An 18,304-nucleotide genomic window follows, 5' to 3' on the forward strand; every position below is an offset into this window, starting at 1 on the left:
AAATTGACTTTGGTTGAATCAGTCAGTTCGCCTCAGTCTCCAGCAAATCAGCTCACCAGGTGGATGTTCAAGGTTAGTGTCACTGCTTCAACACCCGAGTAGCTGTTCAATCCCATTCCGGCATTGTGCACATCGGCAGGGGGAACAGGACAGGACATAAGTCGCGACGGGGATTATGGTCTGCGAACTCTGCGGCAACTTTGGCCAAGGGTGACGGGTGACTGAGCATTGCTGCAGGTCAGGTTCCCCCTTCTGGCTGCACCTGTGCGTTGCATTCTTCAACCCACTCTGCATAACGCCATGTGCCTTGTTTAGGTGCCGCTGATGCGCTTGATCCGTGTCTAAGCTTTCCGCCAATCCCCACTCTCCTCCGAGCCATGGCGTTGACTTGGCATCACAGCTTCACCCACAGATGGATGGGAGCCGAAAGATGGAGATGGAGAATCTGGCCAACCACCAGCGCCGGAACGCGACCGGAACTTGCCTTTGCCTCATCGTATCCGAGTTCGGCGTCAGTTGCGCACGGTCTGTGCTCTACCACTTGGATTGCCCCTTCTCAGCACGCCCAAAGGGATTATGTTTATGTTAAATTGTTGATGATGCCTAGGGGCCCGCAAGACTTGTTTTCCCGACTTTCTACCTCCCATGGCGCGCCAAGCCAGGTTCCCGATAAGAAGCAAGAAAAATATATATGATTTAGTCCCAAACATGGCAGTGATTATTTTGAGCCGTCCTGCCATGCATTACATTACGAACGGAACACTGTGACCAGAATCAGGGGTGGCGCGCGATGGGTAGTGAGTAGTTCCTTGTCCTGCTTGGTCGACTACGGCCTGCAACAAACACACAAGTCAAAGGATATATTGTTTCAAATCCACAGTGGTGTTGATGCAGCCTGACTAGCTGCTTGCTTATGCGCTCAAAACTGCCTCGACATGCGTCACCAAGACGTAGGTGGGCCTGTATCAAATATCCTCAACCCGTGCAAAGCTGCAAAGCTGCAAAACGCTTAATGCTTAATGCTTCCGAGCTGCCATACAATGCCGGTTCAAGTGCCGACAGTTTTGGGCAACCAACCAGGCTTTCATTGTCTTTTAAATCTCCGAGGACGTTGAAATTCGTGCTGGTCGGAAAGGGGCAGATCTTCACCCCTCCCTGTTCAGCGGAAATAGACAGCCTGTTGTTCGGGGAAGTACGGATAATGGGAGAGAAACGGAGGGCTGGGGCCATGGCTGGACGGATGATGGTTCAACAGGCTTTATAAGCCAAAGGAGCATCTGGCGTCTGGCGCCCGGCGGGCTCTCCACGCTGATGAGGGATGGACGGAATACGCATACGCATTTTCCTACTAATGCCGCGTCGCACGCAGTGTACTCCGTAGACGACAGGTAATCATTGGGTGATTGTGACAACACCATGACCCGGGCCGGGTGCTGGAGCCTGAGGCCGCAGATGAACGCCCGCCGTAATGCAGCAGTCGCAGTCCGATCGACGACCACCAACCAACCAACCAACCAACCAACCAACCAATTCGCTCTAAACCCTTTCGGATGTTCAAGAAAGAAAGGAGAAATTGATAGAGTTGTGCGTGCGTGCCTAGCAGCGGGCTAGCTTGCGGGCTTGCGGGCTTGCAGGCTTGCAGGCTTGCAGGCTTGCAGGCTTGCAGGCACGGCGTTGCAGGCTTGCAGGGTGCCCATTGCCACCAAGCATATGTAGCTTGCCTGCCAGCTCGCTCGTTCGCCTCCTCCGCATGCGTCGGCCTAGCACTAGCACTAAGAGGGGGGGGGGGCCCAACTGAGGCTGACACCTTGTAGGCAGGCTAGTGTTAGCTGTTGGCTCCAGTCGAGTCCGAAAGGATTGAAGGCTCTGTGGCTCTGTGGCTCTCCTGAAAGTGGGAAGTGGCACTGGGGACTCTGGGGCCTCTGGGGCCAGCCGCGGCCTGTGACTGGTCCGTCCTTTTCGCTAGCCCGCAGAGACGACCCAAAGGCGATTCAAGCTGGCCACTGGTTCGATTCCACTTATTAACCGTGGCCCCGTGTCACATTGTCCGGAACCCCCCAGTGCCGAAGTGCTCAGGTCGCAGGTACCACCTACCTGCCTTACTTCCGTACCTTATCTCTACGCGGTACGGACCACGCCAGGTAGCGGGTACCTCCCCAAGCTAGTAGCTCGTTGGAGCCCCAGGGCCCCAGGGCCCCAGGAACGCAAGGGCGGGCGCTCAATGCACAGGGAGTGTGTGCAAGTCCTCAAGTACCGACAAGAACCTGATGTTCCTTCCAGGTTGCACGGTACCTAACCTAAGGTACCTCCTGCTTGGGCCCCGGGGAACTCGGTACTCGGTACTCGGTACTCGGTACTCCAGGTACTGCTTTCGTTCTTTTGCGAGGCCGGTGACTTGCCGCGAGCATGCACCAGCTGCACCCTGGTCCCAGAGGCCCCCTGCCGCCTTCGGCTTGCGCTGATATGGTCTTGGCCAGGAGGGTTTTTGTTTTTGCTTGGCGGCGCTTTGTGCCCACAACACGGTGAGGTGAAGTTGATCGATCCTCGTGCCTCCTCAAGTTACAGTTTCCACCAGTTCCAGTTCCGGCTCCCAGTTCCAATTCCACAATTCCACAATTCCACAATTCCACAATTCCACAATTCCACAATTCCACAATCCCACAATCCCAGAATTCCACGATCCACCACCCACGATCCACCACCACCACCATCCACCATCCACCATTCCACCGTCCATTCCGTGTTCCGTTCGGGGGCAAGGCAAGGGATAGATCGCCCGCCTTTGTATCTTTTCCTCTCACCCTGGCCGTCTAGTCGTTTGCTCTTCTCGTCCCGGCAGATTTCTTTTCTTTTCTTTTTTTCTTTTTTTTTTATGATTTTTTTCTTATCCATGTGTTCCTCGTCTCTCCTCCCGTCCCTTCCCCTCTTCCTCTCTTGTTTTCTCTTTGCAAGATAAGGCGACAAAGGGCTTCTCCCTCGCACCGCCCCCTCAGATTTCTGCCATCCTTGTGTGTCCGTCCGCTGTTCCTCGACTAGCGCGGCTCTTGTCACCCTCTCCGATTGCTTTGCTGGTCCCGCATGCAAAACTTGCGCCATCAGCCATTCCACACATGCCATCGGACCCTCGACCTCCAAACTCTGCACTCTCCGCAGCCTGGTCTTCCGCAACCCGGAAGTTTTCCTTTAAAAAGCAGTAGAAGAGAGACGGCAAAAGAAGAAAAGGCAACCCTTCGCGAATAGGAAGACCTGGGCAGGTCCGACCGCAAAACCTGACGCTCGCTGTTCGTCCACATCCTTCGTCTCTTCTCTTCTCTAGTTTACAAGACCGACGACCACGACCCGGTTCTGCTATTCGAGGTGGTGGTGGGCTCTCTCTCCCCAATCGGCCGGGGTCATTCGTTGCCTGCATCATTGCCCGCCCTGCCCTGCAGCCCACCCTTTTATCTCGCAGACCTTTTGGACAACCACTGTGCTGCCACCGACCTTGATAACCCGTCGACCGACATTACGGTTGCTCTCGCCGTGCCATCTTTCCGCATCCATACACTTGGCAGCAAGGGACCACGTTATCGATTGATTGCTACTGCACCCGCCCGCCGCTCGACCTCATCCATGAGTCGCTGACTTTTGCCTTACGCATCGCGGTCGTTTCGACTCTGCCTTCCGCTCTCTCCTCCCCTTTGCCCTTGGCATCAGCAGCACTTGACCGGACCACCACCATTTACACAATGGCAGCGGTACTCCCCTCAGAGGAGAGCAGCTATTTCTCTTCATCGGCCCTTCGCCGTTCACAATCACAAAGCAGCTTTGCACACTCTGCTTACCATTCCGCGCCAACTGCGCATATCACGTCGTCGTTTCAACCACCCTCCAAGGTCTACACGGAATCCGATGTATCTTCAGCGCCCTCTTCCCCCCCAACGATACAGGCAGAATCCACCGACGCCTCCTTCTCATCCACTCCCGCCAGTAACTTGTCCATATCTTCCGACTTTGATGATGACGTACTCGGCCTCGAGGACGGCTCCGAGGACCTGTTCAGCCTACCCTTGCTCTCGCAAGACAAGTTTTTCTTCCAACAAGACTTTCACCCGCACGATCACCTAGAGCCGCCCCCAAGCCCCAAGACCGGTGATTCCTACACCGAGTCCCCTGCCGAACCCGACACCTCTAGCGCGACCTCCGGACCCGACACCCCCGACGTCGCTGAGCATGCCGAAGATGACACGGCTGTGTCGAGCCGGCCATCCCGGCAGGTGGATTATCTGTCTCACGACTGGAAGGAAGAGGATATCTGGTCATCCTGGAGATACATTGTTTCCAAAAGAGGAGAGTTTTCCAATAGCGCCAGACTGGAAAACGCTTCATGGAGGACGTGGATGAAGGCTAGGAATAACCTCCGAACCATTTCTCCAGAGGAATTGAACTGGTACGTGCTGTCTCCTTCCTCTCCTTGTTTTCTGCTGTTCGTCTCCTCCGTATTCTTTTTTTTTTTTTTTCACCCGTGTCGCTGTCGCTCATGAGCCTATTGACTGGCCCAACTTGGACCTCGAGCATTAATGCCAACCCATTCAACACAGGCTCAAGGACTGCGATGTCACCTGGCTCTACGGACCCCTACAATGTGGCACAAAGAATTTGAATCCTACTGGAACCGAACCGTCGAGTGTGACCATGTCTAAAACGGATTCTCTCGTCAACCTCAACAAGAAGCCGATTCTCAAGAAGAGAAGCATGTCCGAAGTCATGCTACAGCGTTCCCTTGTCTCGTCGTCTTTGCTGAAGCAGGCTACCGCCGCCGTCCAAGCCCAAGAAACTCGGGGTGTTCTCAAGCACAAGTCGGACATGTCCAACACTGATTACTACGTTACCTATCCCCTCTCTATCCGAAGAGGTAGCAACGGTACTTCGAGTTCCTTGGCAGCATCGACAGACTCGTCCAATATCTCTTCTCCCTTTCCTGAACGCAAGCACATACACTTTAATGAGCAAGTCGAGCAATGCATTGCCATTGACGTGAAATACGAGGACGACTTGGAACAGGACTTGCCTGATGAAGACAGCAACTCGGATGACTGCGGTGTCATGATGAAGAGGGTCAAGTCCAAGAAACGTGCCGTGTCGAGGAAGAAGAAGAGCAGGAAGATGACCGCCACGGAAGGGAAAATGGTTGCCAAACTGCCGTCAACCACGCTCAAATACCGCGAGGACACGCCCGACCCACCAGAAACAGCTATGAAGCACAGCACGGCGTATCGAAGCCCGATGATTTCGCCGTCGTCGTCCCAAGAAACCCTTCGACCGGCAACGCAGGCATCTAGATTCTTTTTTGGCGAGGAAGAGATGGACGACGACAGCCTCAGCGAGGGAACTCTGATATCGTCCACGGGTTGGCGCTCTCCGCCCACAGGGCAAGCCGGGTCTAGCCTTGACCGATCGTCATCCGGAGGAAGCTTGACGGATGAGCCTGCTGGCATGCGCCGCACGCCTTCAGGCATGTTCATGCCCTGTGAAGACGGTGAAGCTGTACCGGGTGATGGAATTCTCGGACGGGTCATTGACACGGTCAACACGGCACGAGATATTGCTCACGTCATTTGGAATGTTGGATGGAGAAAGTGAGATTTCGGCATGCGACTGCCGTGACCCAATCAACCACATGGCCCGGTAAAGAGGATTTGCTTTCTCTTTATTTTATTTTTTTTTCCCCCACGCAAGCGAAGTCGTTTCTCTTTCATCTCTTTACAAATTCCAAGACAGCACTGATCATGTCGCTTCCTTTTTTTGCCTCATCTTTGCCGACGCACAACCGGGCCACCGCGGTGAGCCGAAACCAAATGTTACCACACTTGGTGGTGGACGGGCACGGCGGATTGGATATCCGTCTCCGTCTGATGCAGAGTTATGCAATGGCTTTCCCGCTCACGTCATGGTGCCGACCACGACCACGACCACGACCATGATGCTACTTTGCTCAACTCGTGTGCTACTAATTGGAAAGATGTTTGAAATATGCTCGTGTTATCAAGCGGGCATGGGGTGTCACGGCGGCTCAATACGACTCATTTTCCCTCACGATCCTTTTCTTTTCTCTTTTTTTTTTTTTTTCTTATCAACTAGCGGTCCCAGGGATGCGACTGGAAAACCCAAGTGCAGAAGTTCTCGACTAGAAAATGTGGGCTCATTACATTCATGCGGGCGGGGCCCGATGGGCGGTCATGAGCATTATCGTCATGGTCTTTCTGAATACGGCAAAATCTTTTGATTTATCATGGTGTGGTCAGATAAAATTCACGCGCGACAAACGGGAAGCGGGGGAAAAAAAAATTCATGACAGATCTTGAGAGGGTTTAAAATTACAACACGGGTCGGCGTTGGGATTTGAATTCTATTATCATGGGCCCCCGTTGCTAATCTATTTTTCTTTTTCTTTCCTCTTGTCCTCTTTTTCTCCTTTTCTTATTCCCCCCCCCCCCCCCCCCCAACGCTGGATTTCGAGGACTTGATGTGTGCAAGAGGGGGCAAAGCCACGTGTGGGCTGGGCTGTTTTTGGCCCGCAAGTTCTTTGGCCAGGCGTCTGGGATCGGGGTTATTTACATATTCACATGATGGGAGGTTGCTTCTTGGCGGAAGGCAATCGGGATCGGATTGGGTTGCGTGTAGCAGGGCTTTGTTCTTTTTACTTTTCTTTCCTTTGGCTGGCTAGGGCCTGGGCCTGGGCCTGATTCTTGCTCGGCCCGCCCATGCCACGGGGGGGGAAGCACCACGCATATTAAACCGTGTACACAAAGTCATGAAGATTATGTTACATATATTGCACAATATACGGAGCACGTTTCGGCGGCCCCTGTGCTGAATTGAGCCGGTGACGGAGAAAGTCGATGGATCGCTGGACATGAAACTGTCTTGTGTGGTGAGATTTGACGAGACGGAGCCACCCACCACCGGCTCGCTTGGAATGATGACGTGTGACCCATCTCTCCAGGTTCATCCAGGTCCATCCAGGTTCAATCAGGTTCAGCCCGGCACCCTTTTTCCGACTGCGCTGACTGTCCATGTATGCCCAGGGACGAGGGGGTGCAGCGTAGCGGCGCCAGCGGTGAACAAGTACAGCACAGCCAAAGTATTGACACGACGAAGCCTCCGGCATGTGCCGACCCAAGGAGCCATGCACCCACCATCCATCCATCCATCCCTGACATGTTCACGGACATGTTCACGGACACGTTCACGGACACGTTCACGGACAGCAGGGTGGACCCGCGATGACGCCGCCGTGCTGCCGACACACATCAGCGAACTGACTGACGGACGGACGAATTGTGATTGTCGGGCAGAGCGTGCGTGCTCGGTGCTCGGTACTCGATCCTCCGTACCCTCCGTACCAGCCAGTCCGCCGGCTTGCTGATCAGTCACCCAGCTTGGGTCGCGCGCCCTTGCCCTTGTTGGGGAACCCTTGGCTGTCTGCCAAGGTTTTTGGGGAGGGGGGGAAGAGTGGAGGCCGCGGGGAACGGTGTGAGTGGGGGGAGAAGAAGGCCACGCCGGCTGGGTTGGGGGAGGTGGTGAAGGGGGTTTCGTCGCGTTGCGTTGCGTTGGTTGCGTTGCGTTGGTTGCGTTGGTTGCGTTGGTTGCGTTGGTTGCGTTGGTTGCGTTGGTTGCGTTGGTTGCGTTGGTTGCGTTGGTTGCGTTGGTTGCGTTGGTTGCGTTCCGTTGCGTTGCGTTGCGTTGCGTGTGAATACGGAGGTTGGAAGCGTAATCGACTAGATGGTGGATGTTGGCTCACTGATGCAAGCCGCGCATGGCTCGGATTGCAAGATAGAGAGAGGGCTAAAATTAAAAAATAATAATAATAAAAGTCAAGTCAAGACAAGTCAAGACAAGACAAGACAAGACAAGTCAAGAAAAGGCGTGGTCAAGGGCGGGCGTGACGCTTGGTCGTCTTGCGCGTGCGTCTTGTCTTGTCTTGCCCCCGCCAGAGAGGAGAGGGGCAGCAAGTGGTCTGATGACGTAAAGATTTCGCAGGGCTCGAATGGTGGGTGGCAGTATACATTGTGTGTACGGAGTACGGAGTACAGCCTGGTCTAATAAGGGAGGGCGTCGCATGGCCACTGAGAGAGAGAGAGAGAGAGAGAGAGAGAGAGAGTGTGTGTGTGTGTGGCTGGAATGTGGCTGGAATGTGCCTCGTCCTTTGCTTCCTTTGCATCTCTGTTCTTGCCCTTTGTTTTTTCTTGGTATATTCCCCGCTTTTTTTCAACCCCCTCATCTTTCTTTCTTCTTTCTTTCTTTCGTTTTTTTTTTTTGACAAGTCTTGCCTTGCGCAGACATGAGGTGTGTTTTTTTTTTTTTTTTGGTTTTTTTCTTTCTTCATGACGGCGCAGCCGGGCGCCAGGCGATAGGCGCCACGTGATGGCCCCTGCGAGTTTTTGCTTCCGAGCAAAGCTTCAAGCTGCCTCGGGGCGGCGGGCTGCGCCCAGGTACCGGATCGCCTTGACCAGGATTTGCTGCGAGTGCACGTTGACGTCGGCGAGGTGCACCTCAAACTCGTCGCCCACCTGGACGTCCCTGATGAGTCGGCAGCCGTCCAGGCCGGCCAGGTCCATGATGGCGTCGAGGCCCAGCATGTCCAGGCGGCCCAGCAGGCCCTGCCGCCACCGCGAGCCCACGACGAACCGGAGCGACCGCGGCGCCTTGCCCTCGAAGCGCCACGCCCGCACCAGCGCCATGAGCATCCAGTCCACGGTGCCCCGCGCCACCGTGCGGGCCATCTTCTCGCGCGTGTGCAGCAGCGGCAGGCTGTCCCCCAGCGCGGCCGCCGAAAACGGCAGCACCTCGTCCAGGCTGTCGGCGGCGGCGGCGGCGGCTGGGTCCGACGACGGGGCGTGCGCCGTGCGCCTCTCGTGCGCCAGCGCCGCGTGCATCTGCCAGTGGACGAGCAGGTCGGAAAACCGGCGCAGCGGAGACGTCACCTTGGCGTACATGTCCAGCCCCAGCAGCAGGTACGGCCCCGGCTCCAGCGAGATCTGGATCCCGCCCGTGAGCAGGGCCAGCGCCTGTCGCTGGCCCGCCGAGGGCTCGATTCCCTTGCGGATCAGAGGGTACAGCTCCCTTGTCGCGTACTCCAACGCCGCCTGGCGGAGCTTGTCGTCGGCCGAGTGGGAATCCCTGCGGTACGGGATGGGGATGCCTCGGGTCCAGCACCACCGTGCCGCCACTTGTCCTGCCAGAACCATGGCGTTGGCCACCACCGAGCAGCCGTTGGACGACTCGGCGCCAACCTCGATGTACGGATCCGGCGGAAGCGCTGCGGCGGCTCCGAGGCAAGCCCCGCCTTCTGGCGTGGCCTCGTGGAAGGACACGCTGACAGACGGTCGGGGGAAAAAGTACGGCCACGCGCCCCTGGACAGCCTCTTCTGCCTGATGGCCTCGCAGAGGCCGTGCAGGGTCAGGAGGTCTGCCCGGCTGGGTTCGTCCAAGTCTCGCGTACGTGTCATGGGACGACGGCGCTTTGCGCCCGTCCCAGCCACAGTCTCATCGGGGGGCGTGCCGACGCTGAAGCTGTAGGAGCCGTCAACCGGCGGCGGCGGCGGTTCACCGCAGAAGCTGGACACGTCTTCGGGATCCAGGTACGTGACACTACGCAGCGTGCTTGGCTCGACCTGGTACGCCAGCATGTCGCCAGCCCGATTGACTTTTGCGCTGAACGTCAACGCCGGCGCTCCCGGCTGCAGGGAAAACCGTTGCACCAGACCAGCAGCTGCCGACGTGGAATTGGCGGCGCCGTCTTGGCCGTCTTGGCCGTCTTGGCCGACTTGGCCGACCTCGGGCGGAAGCATGGCCTGGAAGTGGCCGGGGAGATAAATGTTTTCCGGAATCAGCTCCATAAACTTGGCCAGCTCCGAGTCAGGCCTGATGACCGAGGCCGGGTCAGCCACGTGTACGTGGATCCAGAATTCGTCCGGCCGACTCGTGCGCTCCAGTGAGACGCCGTCGTCGATGATGACGGTGGACGGTGCGTCAATGCAGAAAACCGTGGCGCCTTCCACCGGCTTCCGGGCGCCCTCGGCAATGTCGCATCTCATTGACTTCTCCAAGTCATCGGGGATCGAACGGCTTATGCCGCCTCCTCTGTCGATTGTAGACCCGGGAAACCGAACCTTGTAGCGGGACGGGACCTCCCAGGGCGATATCACGCCAATCTCCTGAAGAAACGTCCAAGCGGTGCTCTGGTCGAGAGCAGCCTCCCTGTAAAGATCCAGAGACCTCAGAATGAGAGCGCCGTAGGAGTGGAATCGCGATCCGGCGTCGAACAGGTTGTAGCTTGCCCACCATTCCAGAAACGCGATGACCTCCTTGCTTACGGGAGACCAGTCGACGCGGGGCAGCGTCACGCCGGCCGAAGGTTTGAGAATGCCGTGAGGGGTCCATTCCCGGGACCGACGGCTGTGCGCAACAGCATCCCGTGCTTGGCGGATGAACCGGCCCAGGGGGATCTCTTCGAGTTCGCCGGGTTTCAGCGGCCGCAGTTTCTTGGCGCTCAAATCCGTGTACTCGCCAACCCACGCCGCGACGCGGGCAATGGTTTGCGCGTGGCTTTGCGGAAGCACTTCGAACAAGTGGTCCCGCCGGTGACAGTCGGCCGAGGGACTCATGGGGTTGAATCCGATTTCGCTCCGAGACAAGGCGGTGTGGACGGCGTAGAGGGCCGGTGCAGGGAACTCTTGGCCGGTTTTCAGGGTTCCTGGCAGTAGCATGTCCGCGATATCAAAGAGGCTGATGTATTCGAAGCCTGAAGCGTCACCCAGAACGGCGCGGGCGCTATCCAGCCTGGTCATGTTGGCCTGGTATATCGCCTCCGACGTCCTCCGAAACTCCGTCATCTTGTCAATGAGCATGACGCCGTCCTCCCTCGACGGGCCCTTTTCATCCTGACGCATCTCGTCAAACTGTTCCGGCGTAGCATCATAGGGAATCTTGGCCAGGACAGGCTCCATCTCCTGCAAAGAGGCGAATCTGGACACGGTGAATAGTGAGGAGAAGCCCATGCTTGTCACCCACTTGCCGTTGACGGCGTAGAAATGATTGCGCTGCCCAAAATAGCCAAGATAGACGGCGAAGACAGGCATCCTGGATCCCATCTGCCTAAGAGGAGGTTGAGCACGGATCCGGTACGGAATAGGCTGATGGGGGGGTTTGGGCGGCTGACCTCAGTTCCACCAAATCACCAGGGCTGCGGGAATGAGACGCAACGGTAGATGTCTCGGCATCGCTGCTTGTAGGATTCGCGTCATTGCTGTCGGCCACGCCTCGAGCCGGGGATCGCAGTTGATCGAGCTCCGATGATCCCGTAGACTGCGTCCGGCTTACGTTGTTGGCGATGCTGCCGTATATGGAGGTGTCGTGAAGAAGCAGGCTATTGCTGTACGCGTCGTTTCTGCTGGCCCATTGCCGGAGCCGGTCGCGTATGGGGAGGGCTTGGTCATGGTCAGTTTCACCCGAGCCATCGTTTTGGGGCGTGGGGATGCCGATTGTTTCGAGTGCTGCGGCTGTAGGCGTCGCGCTCTGCGTCGCGACCCATTTCTGCCGTTGGGGAAAAGCCTGTTAGCGAGACTTGCGCTGCATTTACACTGCATTCAGCGGAGATGGAAAACCACGATCGGGCTGGGAAGAACAAACCGGTATGGCAGCACTACGCCGAAGAGGAACATGTCCAGAGCGACCTAGCCCGCTTAGACTTGGATTGATACATCTCCAGCAGATGTAGGGCCGGTTTGGATGTCGCAACATGACGGCTGAGAAATGCTCGAGCAATATGCCGGAGGAATGGGCCATTCACAACGCCGTTGCTGTCGCATCGCATCACATCGCATCAACTAGCTTCGAGTAGTCAAACTCTGTTGGTTTGGCGAGTCACATGACTCGGCTGGTAGGAACAAGCGAACCATGTGCGAGTCCCACCGTCCTACAGAGCCTACAGAGTGGCCTGGGAGGTGCCTTGGGTACATGGGACCTACCAACCTCGGCTTAGGTCTGCTACGGGGGGTATTGCCGCACCTTGCCTGGCGTCGCATTCTAGTTGCAACAGGTATTCTTACCGAGTAATGACGAGGCACAGGTCGGCTTTTGAGTTCTTTTTTTTTTTTTTTTTTTTTCTGGAGCATCAGCAGACGACTTTTATCATCTCCCGTCACCATTTTCCAGCAGCTGATTCGGGGTGTCGTTCCCGTCGCAGGACGGACCAGACACTCTACGTTGCTTGGTGTGGGTACCCGTGCCCTATTCGAGACTCCCAAGGCCCCCTGGCGGCTAGAGCCAGATGGACTGATGGGCCCGGCTGGCACGGGACTGGATGAACCTAGAGCGTATGTACATTGGACGGGGGACACACGCAGCCGACAGCGCCAACAGCCGAAGGACGGGGGGAAAAGAAAAAAAAAAACCCAAATCGGCCGCCGTTGGGTTTCTGAAACGATCCATCTGCATAATCAGTCTGACTGCGCGCTTTGCAGTTGATCAGTCTGGTGCTATGCTCAAGTTTAGGCCTCGGCCTAGTATTGAGTTCTGGTGCCTGAACCAGCTACAGTACTTCGTACGGAGTACATGGGAGGTTATTCACCGCCGAACGAGGTGCCTGACCTAGCAAGGAGAGGACAAAATTGCCACCACGTCATGAAGCGGATGAACCTTCCATGTCGGAGACGTAATTTCGCTGAAATTGTCACGGTACAAACTTTGCCGTCGGCCAGCCGCCAATGCAAATCTGCCAAGGCCCAAGGCCCAAGGCCCTTGACCAACACGGCCGTATTTTGATTTCATCAAAGCAAAAGACAGCGGCAGATTAACAGAGGGAAGCCACATGCAATCGCTGCCACTCTACAGAGTCTCTTTGTCAGGAACTCTCCTCGTTGGCTGAGCCAGTCGAGTACGTACCTACCTTACCTACCTCCTTAGGTACCTGACTGACCTGCCTACCTCGGTAGGTAGGTACTTTGGGTACCTCCTACCTCCCAACCTTGGAAGGTAGCACGTAGGTGCCGTAAGATGGAGGAGGTAGGTGCTCTGTACAGTACCTCTTGCCAAGGCGAATAAAGGGGAAGAAGGAAGAATGCACAGCTAAGCCTTGCCGCGGCTGGTACCAGCACGCACCCCCGACCTGCACTGCACTGATGATGATGGCACGCCAAAGAGAAACTATTCGGGGCCGAGTTCTGCATTGCGTTAGCGACTGCCCTGCTTCATTTTCAAGCAAGTGCCTACTCCGTGCTGCCAGCCTGGACCAACAAGCAAAGGATACATGCAGCCCAACCAAGCAAGGTTCCATAAACTTGGTGGGTAAAAATACGAATCTATTGGAAGATATGCGGGCCGCATATCCGATCACGAAAGGTACTTAGATACCTAGGTACACGCCGGGTAGGCACGGGTAGGTGAGTACCTTAGGTACCTAGCTCAGGGCAGCTGCTGGAATATTTTCTCTGGTATACGGACACGGAGTAAACATGTGGCCACAAAAAAAAAAAAAAAAAAAAAAAAAAAAAAAAAAAAAAAAAAAAAAGGGGAAGAAAAGGAGGAATCAGATGGGTCCGGGAGACCAGGTTGCACAAGTGCAGATCCTGTACTAGCCAGGGGGGGCAGGAGCTACTATCAATAATGTCGGCATGTATAGGTAGAGTACGGAGTATGCAGCACCGCTCTCCGAACAATCCGTCACGAGCCCCGCACGGGGCTGCTGAGCTGGAACGGGCATGGATCGCCGCCGCGGGAGGGACGACGATAGCGCTTGCCACGGCAGGCACAGTGCGCAGAGCCGGGCGGGCACGGCGTACGGAGGTGCCAGCATATGATGTGGACTTTGATCCCGGCAAAGGTTTGAGCGTTTGCAGTCCCGTGTGTCTGGTCTGCCAATTTCCCTGCGCAACCCCATTCAAGCGCGCGAGAGAGCACGAGAGCACGAGAGCACGAGAGCACATAAACGGCGGCGGCTAGAAATATGCGCGGATAGATACTCTGCGAGTGAGGAAATCTCCCGTGTCGCGCAATAGCTCCATCATCTCATTTGACTAAAAACGGGCCGAGGAGGGGGGAACAGAGCTAGTCTAGTCGGGGATAAGCTTTGGTTTAAGTAGCCATGGACGGGCCAAGCAGGCCAAGCAGGCCAAGCAGGCCAAGCAGGCCAATGATTGCGCCGGAGCTCTCAACTCAAAGCCGGCAACCAGCCCAGGCGCCAGCCAGTCCCTGGCTCAGGCGACCAAACCTCATTTATTACTGCGGTAGCGACTGACCTTTTACCTTTTTCTTTTTTTTCTTTTTTCTTTTTTTTTTTTTTTGGGCGCTGCTGGGAAAGGGAAAGGGAAAGGGGCTGGGCCCCGGGAAGGTTCTTCAAGGTGGAAATTGCCCGCCCACTCTGCCCTGCGGGCTGGTAGAACCAACCGAGTCTGCCGGCATGGAATCTGGATGATGGGAATCTGCGAGCCCGGGACGGAGCTCTGCGTACGAGCGTACGAGCGAGTACGAGCCACGACGCTGCGATTCATTCGCCTCGATGGACAGGCAGGTCTGGTCTGGTCTGGTCTGGTCTGGTGGACGCAAATGGCTGGGGGCTTGTGTGTCAGGCTCAGGGCTCCGGACGGTCCTGGCCCGTTGGTCTGGTGGCTGCGTCCTGGGGCTTTCTTTGCCCTGGAGCATCATTGGCCAACCCCTGACCAGCCCTGACCAGCCCCCGACCAGCCCCCCGACCAAGCCCCTGACCGACCCCTGACCGACCACCCCCCGTGGCTCTGGCAAGTCGGATCCCCCCCCCCCACTTGACGACGTCGATAACCATGGCGGTACCTGGCTAGCTACGAGGGTTCTCGGTGGCTTGCTCAGTGAAACAAGCAAAGCCCGTTGTACCCGGCCCACAGCCCACGGCCCACGGCCCACAGCCCACAATGAATGGCATTATGGCACGACCCACGCACAACCCACGCACGACCAGTTGTGCCAGCTGCGCTGCGCTTTGCTGCACGTTGGCCGGCCGCATCTTGCCTGTGGTTGGTCGACTCTGGCTCCAAAGGCCGGCCTGGCAACATGACAAAACCAAACGACCCTCACTTCCCCCTGCTGCCGGCTGCCTGCTGCTGGCTGCCAGCTGCTCCTGTTCACAGCCGTCCAGCTTCCATTCAAGTCTTCTCCCCCCCCCTCCCCCCTCCCCCCTACCTTACCCTCCCCTTGCCCTCCTCCCCTTGCCCTCCTCCCCTTGCCCCAAGCCGCAAATCTCTTCAGGTCCTCCCTCCTTTGTCCAGCCGAGTCAAGTCAAGAATATAACCAAAACCCCCGGCACCTCGTCGCCATGGCCTTCTTCTCCCCTCTTGTCCTCCTCTTCTCACCCAACCCGCTGCCGACGTCGAGGTCGTCCCGGAAAGCCTCAAAGCTGCGCTTTCGTCCTTTCTTTCCTCCTTTACTTTCTTGCTCTTGCCATACACCGCTTCACTCCTTCAGCGGGCATTCTTTTTCCCTCGCCGTTCTCTCTCGACCAGCAGATACCGCAACCAGAATTTGGACACGTAAAAAACCAGAAAAAAAAAAGAACAAAAAAAGAAGAATTAAGTTCCACGAGCATCTCTACACGCGATGAAGGGAGGACTTTTGACCGCCGCCGCTCTGGCGGCGTTGCTTGACGGCGTCTCTGCCTCGCACCACCGTCACGCCCACGATGCTCTGTTCAAGAGGACCGCCAACGAGACGGACGCCATCTGCACTCCCGTCTGCACCACTGTCTGGGAGACAATAACCGGCAACGCCACACGTATGTTTCGTTTCACAATTTGGCAATGGCCCCGGGGGTGCTGCACCAGACCGGACGGCACACCCCGGTTCCGGCCGCATGACGCGCCTTCCGACAGACGCCCCCCCCCCCCCTTTTTTTTTCTTCATTTTTTTATTCTTCTCTCGTTGCTTTCTTTCTGTTGGCTAATCTTGCTTGGGAATAGTCGTCGGCTTCCACTTCGCCACGCTCCCGCCGCAGACGGCCACCGCCCTCACCGCGACATCTGCTGCCCAGGCTCCGCCTCCGCCTCCGGCCGCCGCCGCCACCATAAAGCAGACGACCACCGTCTGTCCCGGCGGCTCTCAAGGGGTTCCTGTCCAGTCCAGCGCCGTCGTCTTGCCCAGCGCCATCACCACCACCAGCGTCATGGGCCCAACCACCTATGTCTGCCCCAGCGCCGGCACCTACACCATCCCCGCCGTCACCACCACCGTCTCGGACCACACCGTCATTGTCTATCCCACTCCCACCTGCTCGATGCCCGGCACCTACACCGCCCCTCAGCAGATTGCCACCGTCACCAAGAGCGGATGCGTCACCGACTGCCCTGTTTCCAGCAACGGCCTCCCCACCACGATTCCGCCGCCGCCGCCTCCCCCTCCGGCTCCTGTCACGACTTCATCAACTTCAGCTTCGCCCCTCCCCCCTCCTCCCCCTGCGAGCTCCAAGGTACCGCCGCCTCCTCCCCCTCCTGCCAGCCCCAAGGTTTCCTCGCCTAGCTCTCCGGCTCCACCTCCCGCGAGCTCCAAGCTTCCGCCGACTCCCCCCCCTCCTGCCAGCCCCAAGGTTTCCTCGCCTAGCTCTCCGGCTCCCCCCCAACCCTCGGCTCCGGTCAACTCTCCTCCCGGCGGATGCAAGAACTGCCTTGTGAGCGACAATGATCACTTCGGCATCACCTACACTCCCTACGAGGCTGCCACCGGCAAATGCAAGACGGCCGAGCAGGTAGACAGAGACGTTGCCGCCATCAAGAAGGGCGGGTTCCAGAACCTGCGTGTTTACGGTACTGACTGCCTTACTCTGGAACATGTGGGCAGCGCCTGCGCCAAGCACGGCATCTTCATGATTGTCGGTGTCTTTGTCAAGGCGTCGGGCTGTAGCCCCGACACGCCAGACATCCGGAAGCAGATCGACAGCCTGGTCAACTTCCAGCACTGGGACATTGTCAAGCTCGTGGTCGTTGGTAACGAGGCCATCATGAACGGCTTGTGCACTCCTGAGCAGCTCAAGACGCTCGTCGTCACCGTCAGGTCTCAGTGCAAGGCCAAGTACAGCGGGCACTTCACCATCTCCGAGACGCTCAACATCTGGCAGCGCACCGACGTGTCGTCGGCCATTTGCTCCGTCGTCGACGTCACCGGCGCCAACATCCACGCTTACTTCAACGCCCAGATCTTGCCCAGCCAAGCTGGTGACTTTGTGCTGGGACAGCTCAACATCCTCAAGACCATCTGCCCCGGCCATGACGTCATCAACCTGGAGTGTGGTTACCCGAGCAGTGGCGAAGCCAACGGCCTTGCCATTCCCGGCATTTCGGAGCAGAGGATAGCCATCGAATCGATCCGTCGCAAGTGCGGAAACAAGACGGTCTTCTTCTCGTTGGAGAGCGATATGTGGAAACCGCCAGGCGCATGCCAATGCGAGCGCAGCTTTGGACTTGCAGCCGTGTTCGACCTGGTGCTGTAAAAACGCCGACCTGTCGACCAAGGACCTGGGTCTTTTTTCCTTTCTTTCCCCTTCTTCTTTTCTTTTTGGTTTCTTGTCAAGAAGAAAGAAACAAAAAAAAAAAAAGGAAGAACAACAAGACTGGTTGCGTGTCCCCCGTCCCTTTTTGGACACTGGCTGTGGTGAGAGCGTGCTGATGGGGCTTGGACATGGGTTGTCGCTGATTGTACATGAACCAAAACGGGGCGTAATAACGAGCTGTACCCGGCCCGGATCTCAAGGAGCAAATTCTTTTTTTTTTTTTTTTTTATCCATATACATATTATATTACCACTGTATCTTTTGCTATCGTCGGAGTGTTTTGACAAATGCCTGTCTGGTGTGTGCCCTTGGGTGGCTTAGCTAATCTGACTCGTGCCGCCGTCCAGCGTCACAGCGATTCGGGGCGCAGTGAACCGTGAACCGTGAACCGTGAACCGGTGCTGGTTGATGCTACATATCAGCTGATTGCCTCTTCAGAGTTACATGTACTCGTTTCGTTGCCTTTCTTTCCTTTTTCCCTTTCCGGACCCGCAACCCCCCACTGCTGCTCGGACCGGTTGCTGGCGCGGCCCCTCCCGATCCCCGACCAGCGCCACAGAATTTTTAGAGTACGTAAACAGAGCGGGAAGGGTTTTCAAACACACCGGGAACGCTAAGCCTAAAAGAGAACTTATACCTTTGCACATATTTTCTATAAGTAGTGACGTGCCGCATTTTTACTGCTGCGAACCTTTAAAGTGTGCATACATACTTATTGTTGATAGGAACTCGGTATACCCAGTTGTACGTAGG

At 56.6% G+C, this 18,304-nt stretch overlaps 3 protein-coding genes across 3 annotated transcripts; 2 read left to right on the forward strand and 1 right to left on the reverse strand.

Moving 5' to 3' along the window:
- Positions 1–3,728: 3,728 nt before the first annotated feature.
- On the forward strand, positions 3,729–5,622 carry UV8b_02477 (uncharacterized protein; the record flags this gene model as incomplete). Its single annotated transcript, XM_043139975.1, has 2 exons — positions 3,729–4,429; positions 4,581–5,622. 2 exons carry the CDS (start codon positions 3,729–3,731, stop codon positions 5,620–5,622), a joined length of 1,743 nt encoding a protein of 580 aa, XP_042995909.1.
- Positions 5,623–8,441: 2,819 nt separating this feature from the next.
- Positions 8,442–11,784, reverse strand: UV8b_02478 (uncharacterized protein; the record flags this gene model as incomplete). Its single annotated transcript, XM_043139976.1, has 3 exons — positions 8,442–11,139; positions 11,204–11,577; positions 11,674–11,784. 3 exons carry the CDS (start codon positions 11,782–11,784, stop codon positions 8,442–8,444), a joined length of 3,183 nt encoding a protein of 1,060 aa, XP_042995910.1.
- A 3,825-nt stretch (positions 11,785–15,609) lies between these two features.
- Positions 15,610–17,491, forward strand: UV8b_02479 (uncharacterized protein; the record flags this gene model as incomplete). Its single annotated transcript, XM_043139977.1, has 2 exons — positions 15,610–15,784; positions 15,969–17,491. The coding sequence occupies 2 exons, from the start codon at positions 15,610–15,612 to the stop codon at positions 17,489–17,491; spliced, it is 1,698 nt and encodes a 565-aa protein (XP_042995911.1).
- Between the last annotated feature and the right edge of the window lie 813 nt (positions 17,492–18,304).

The sequence above is a fragment of the Ustilaginoidea virens genome, chromosome 2, assembly GCF_000687475.1.
Source record: "Ustilaginoidea virens chromosome 2, complete sequence".
In the NCBI taxonomy this organism is placed as follows: domain Eukaryota; kingdom Fungi; phylum Ascomycota; class Sordariomycetes; order Hypocreales; family Clavicipitaceae; genus Ustilaginoidea; species Ustilaginoidea virens.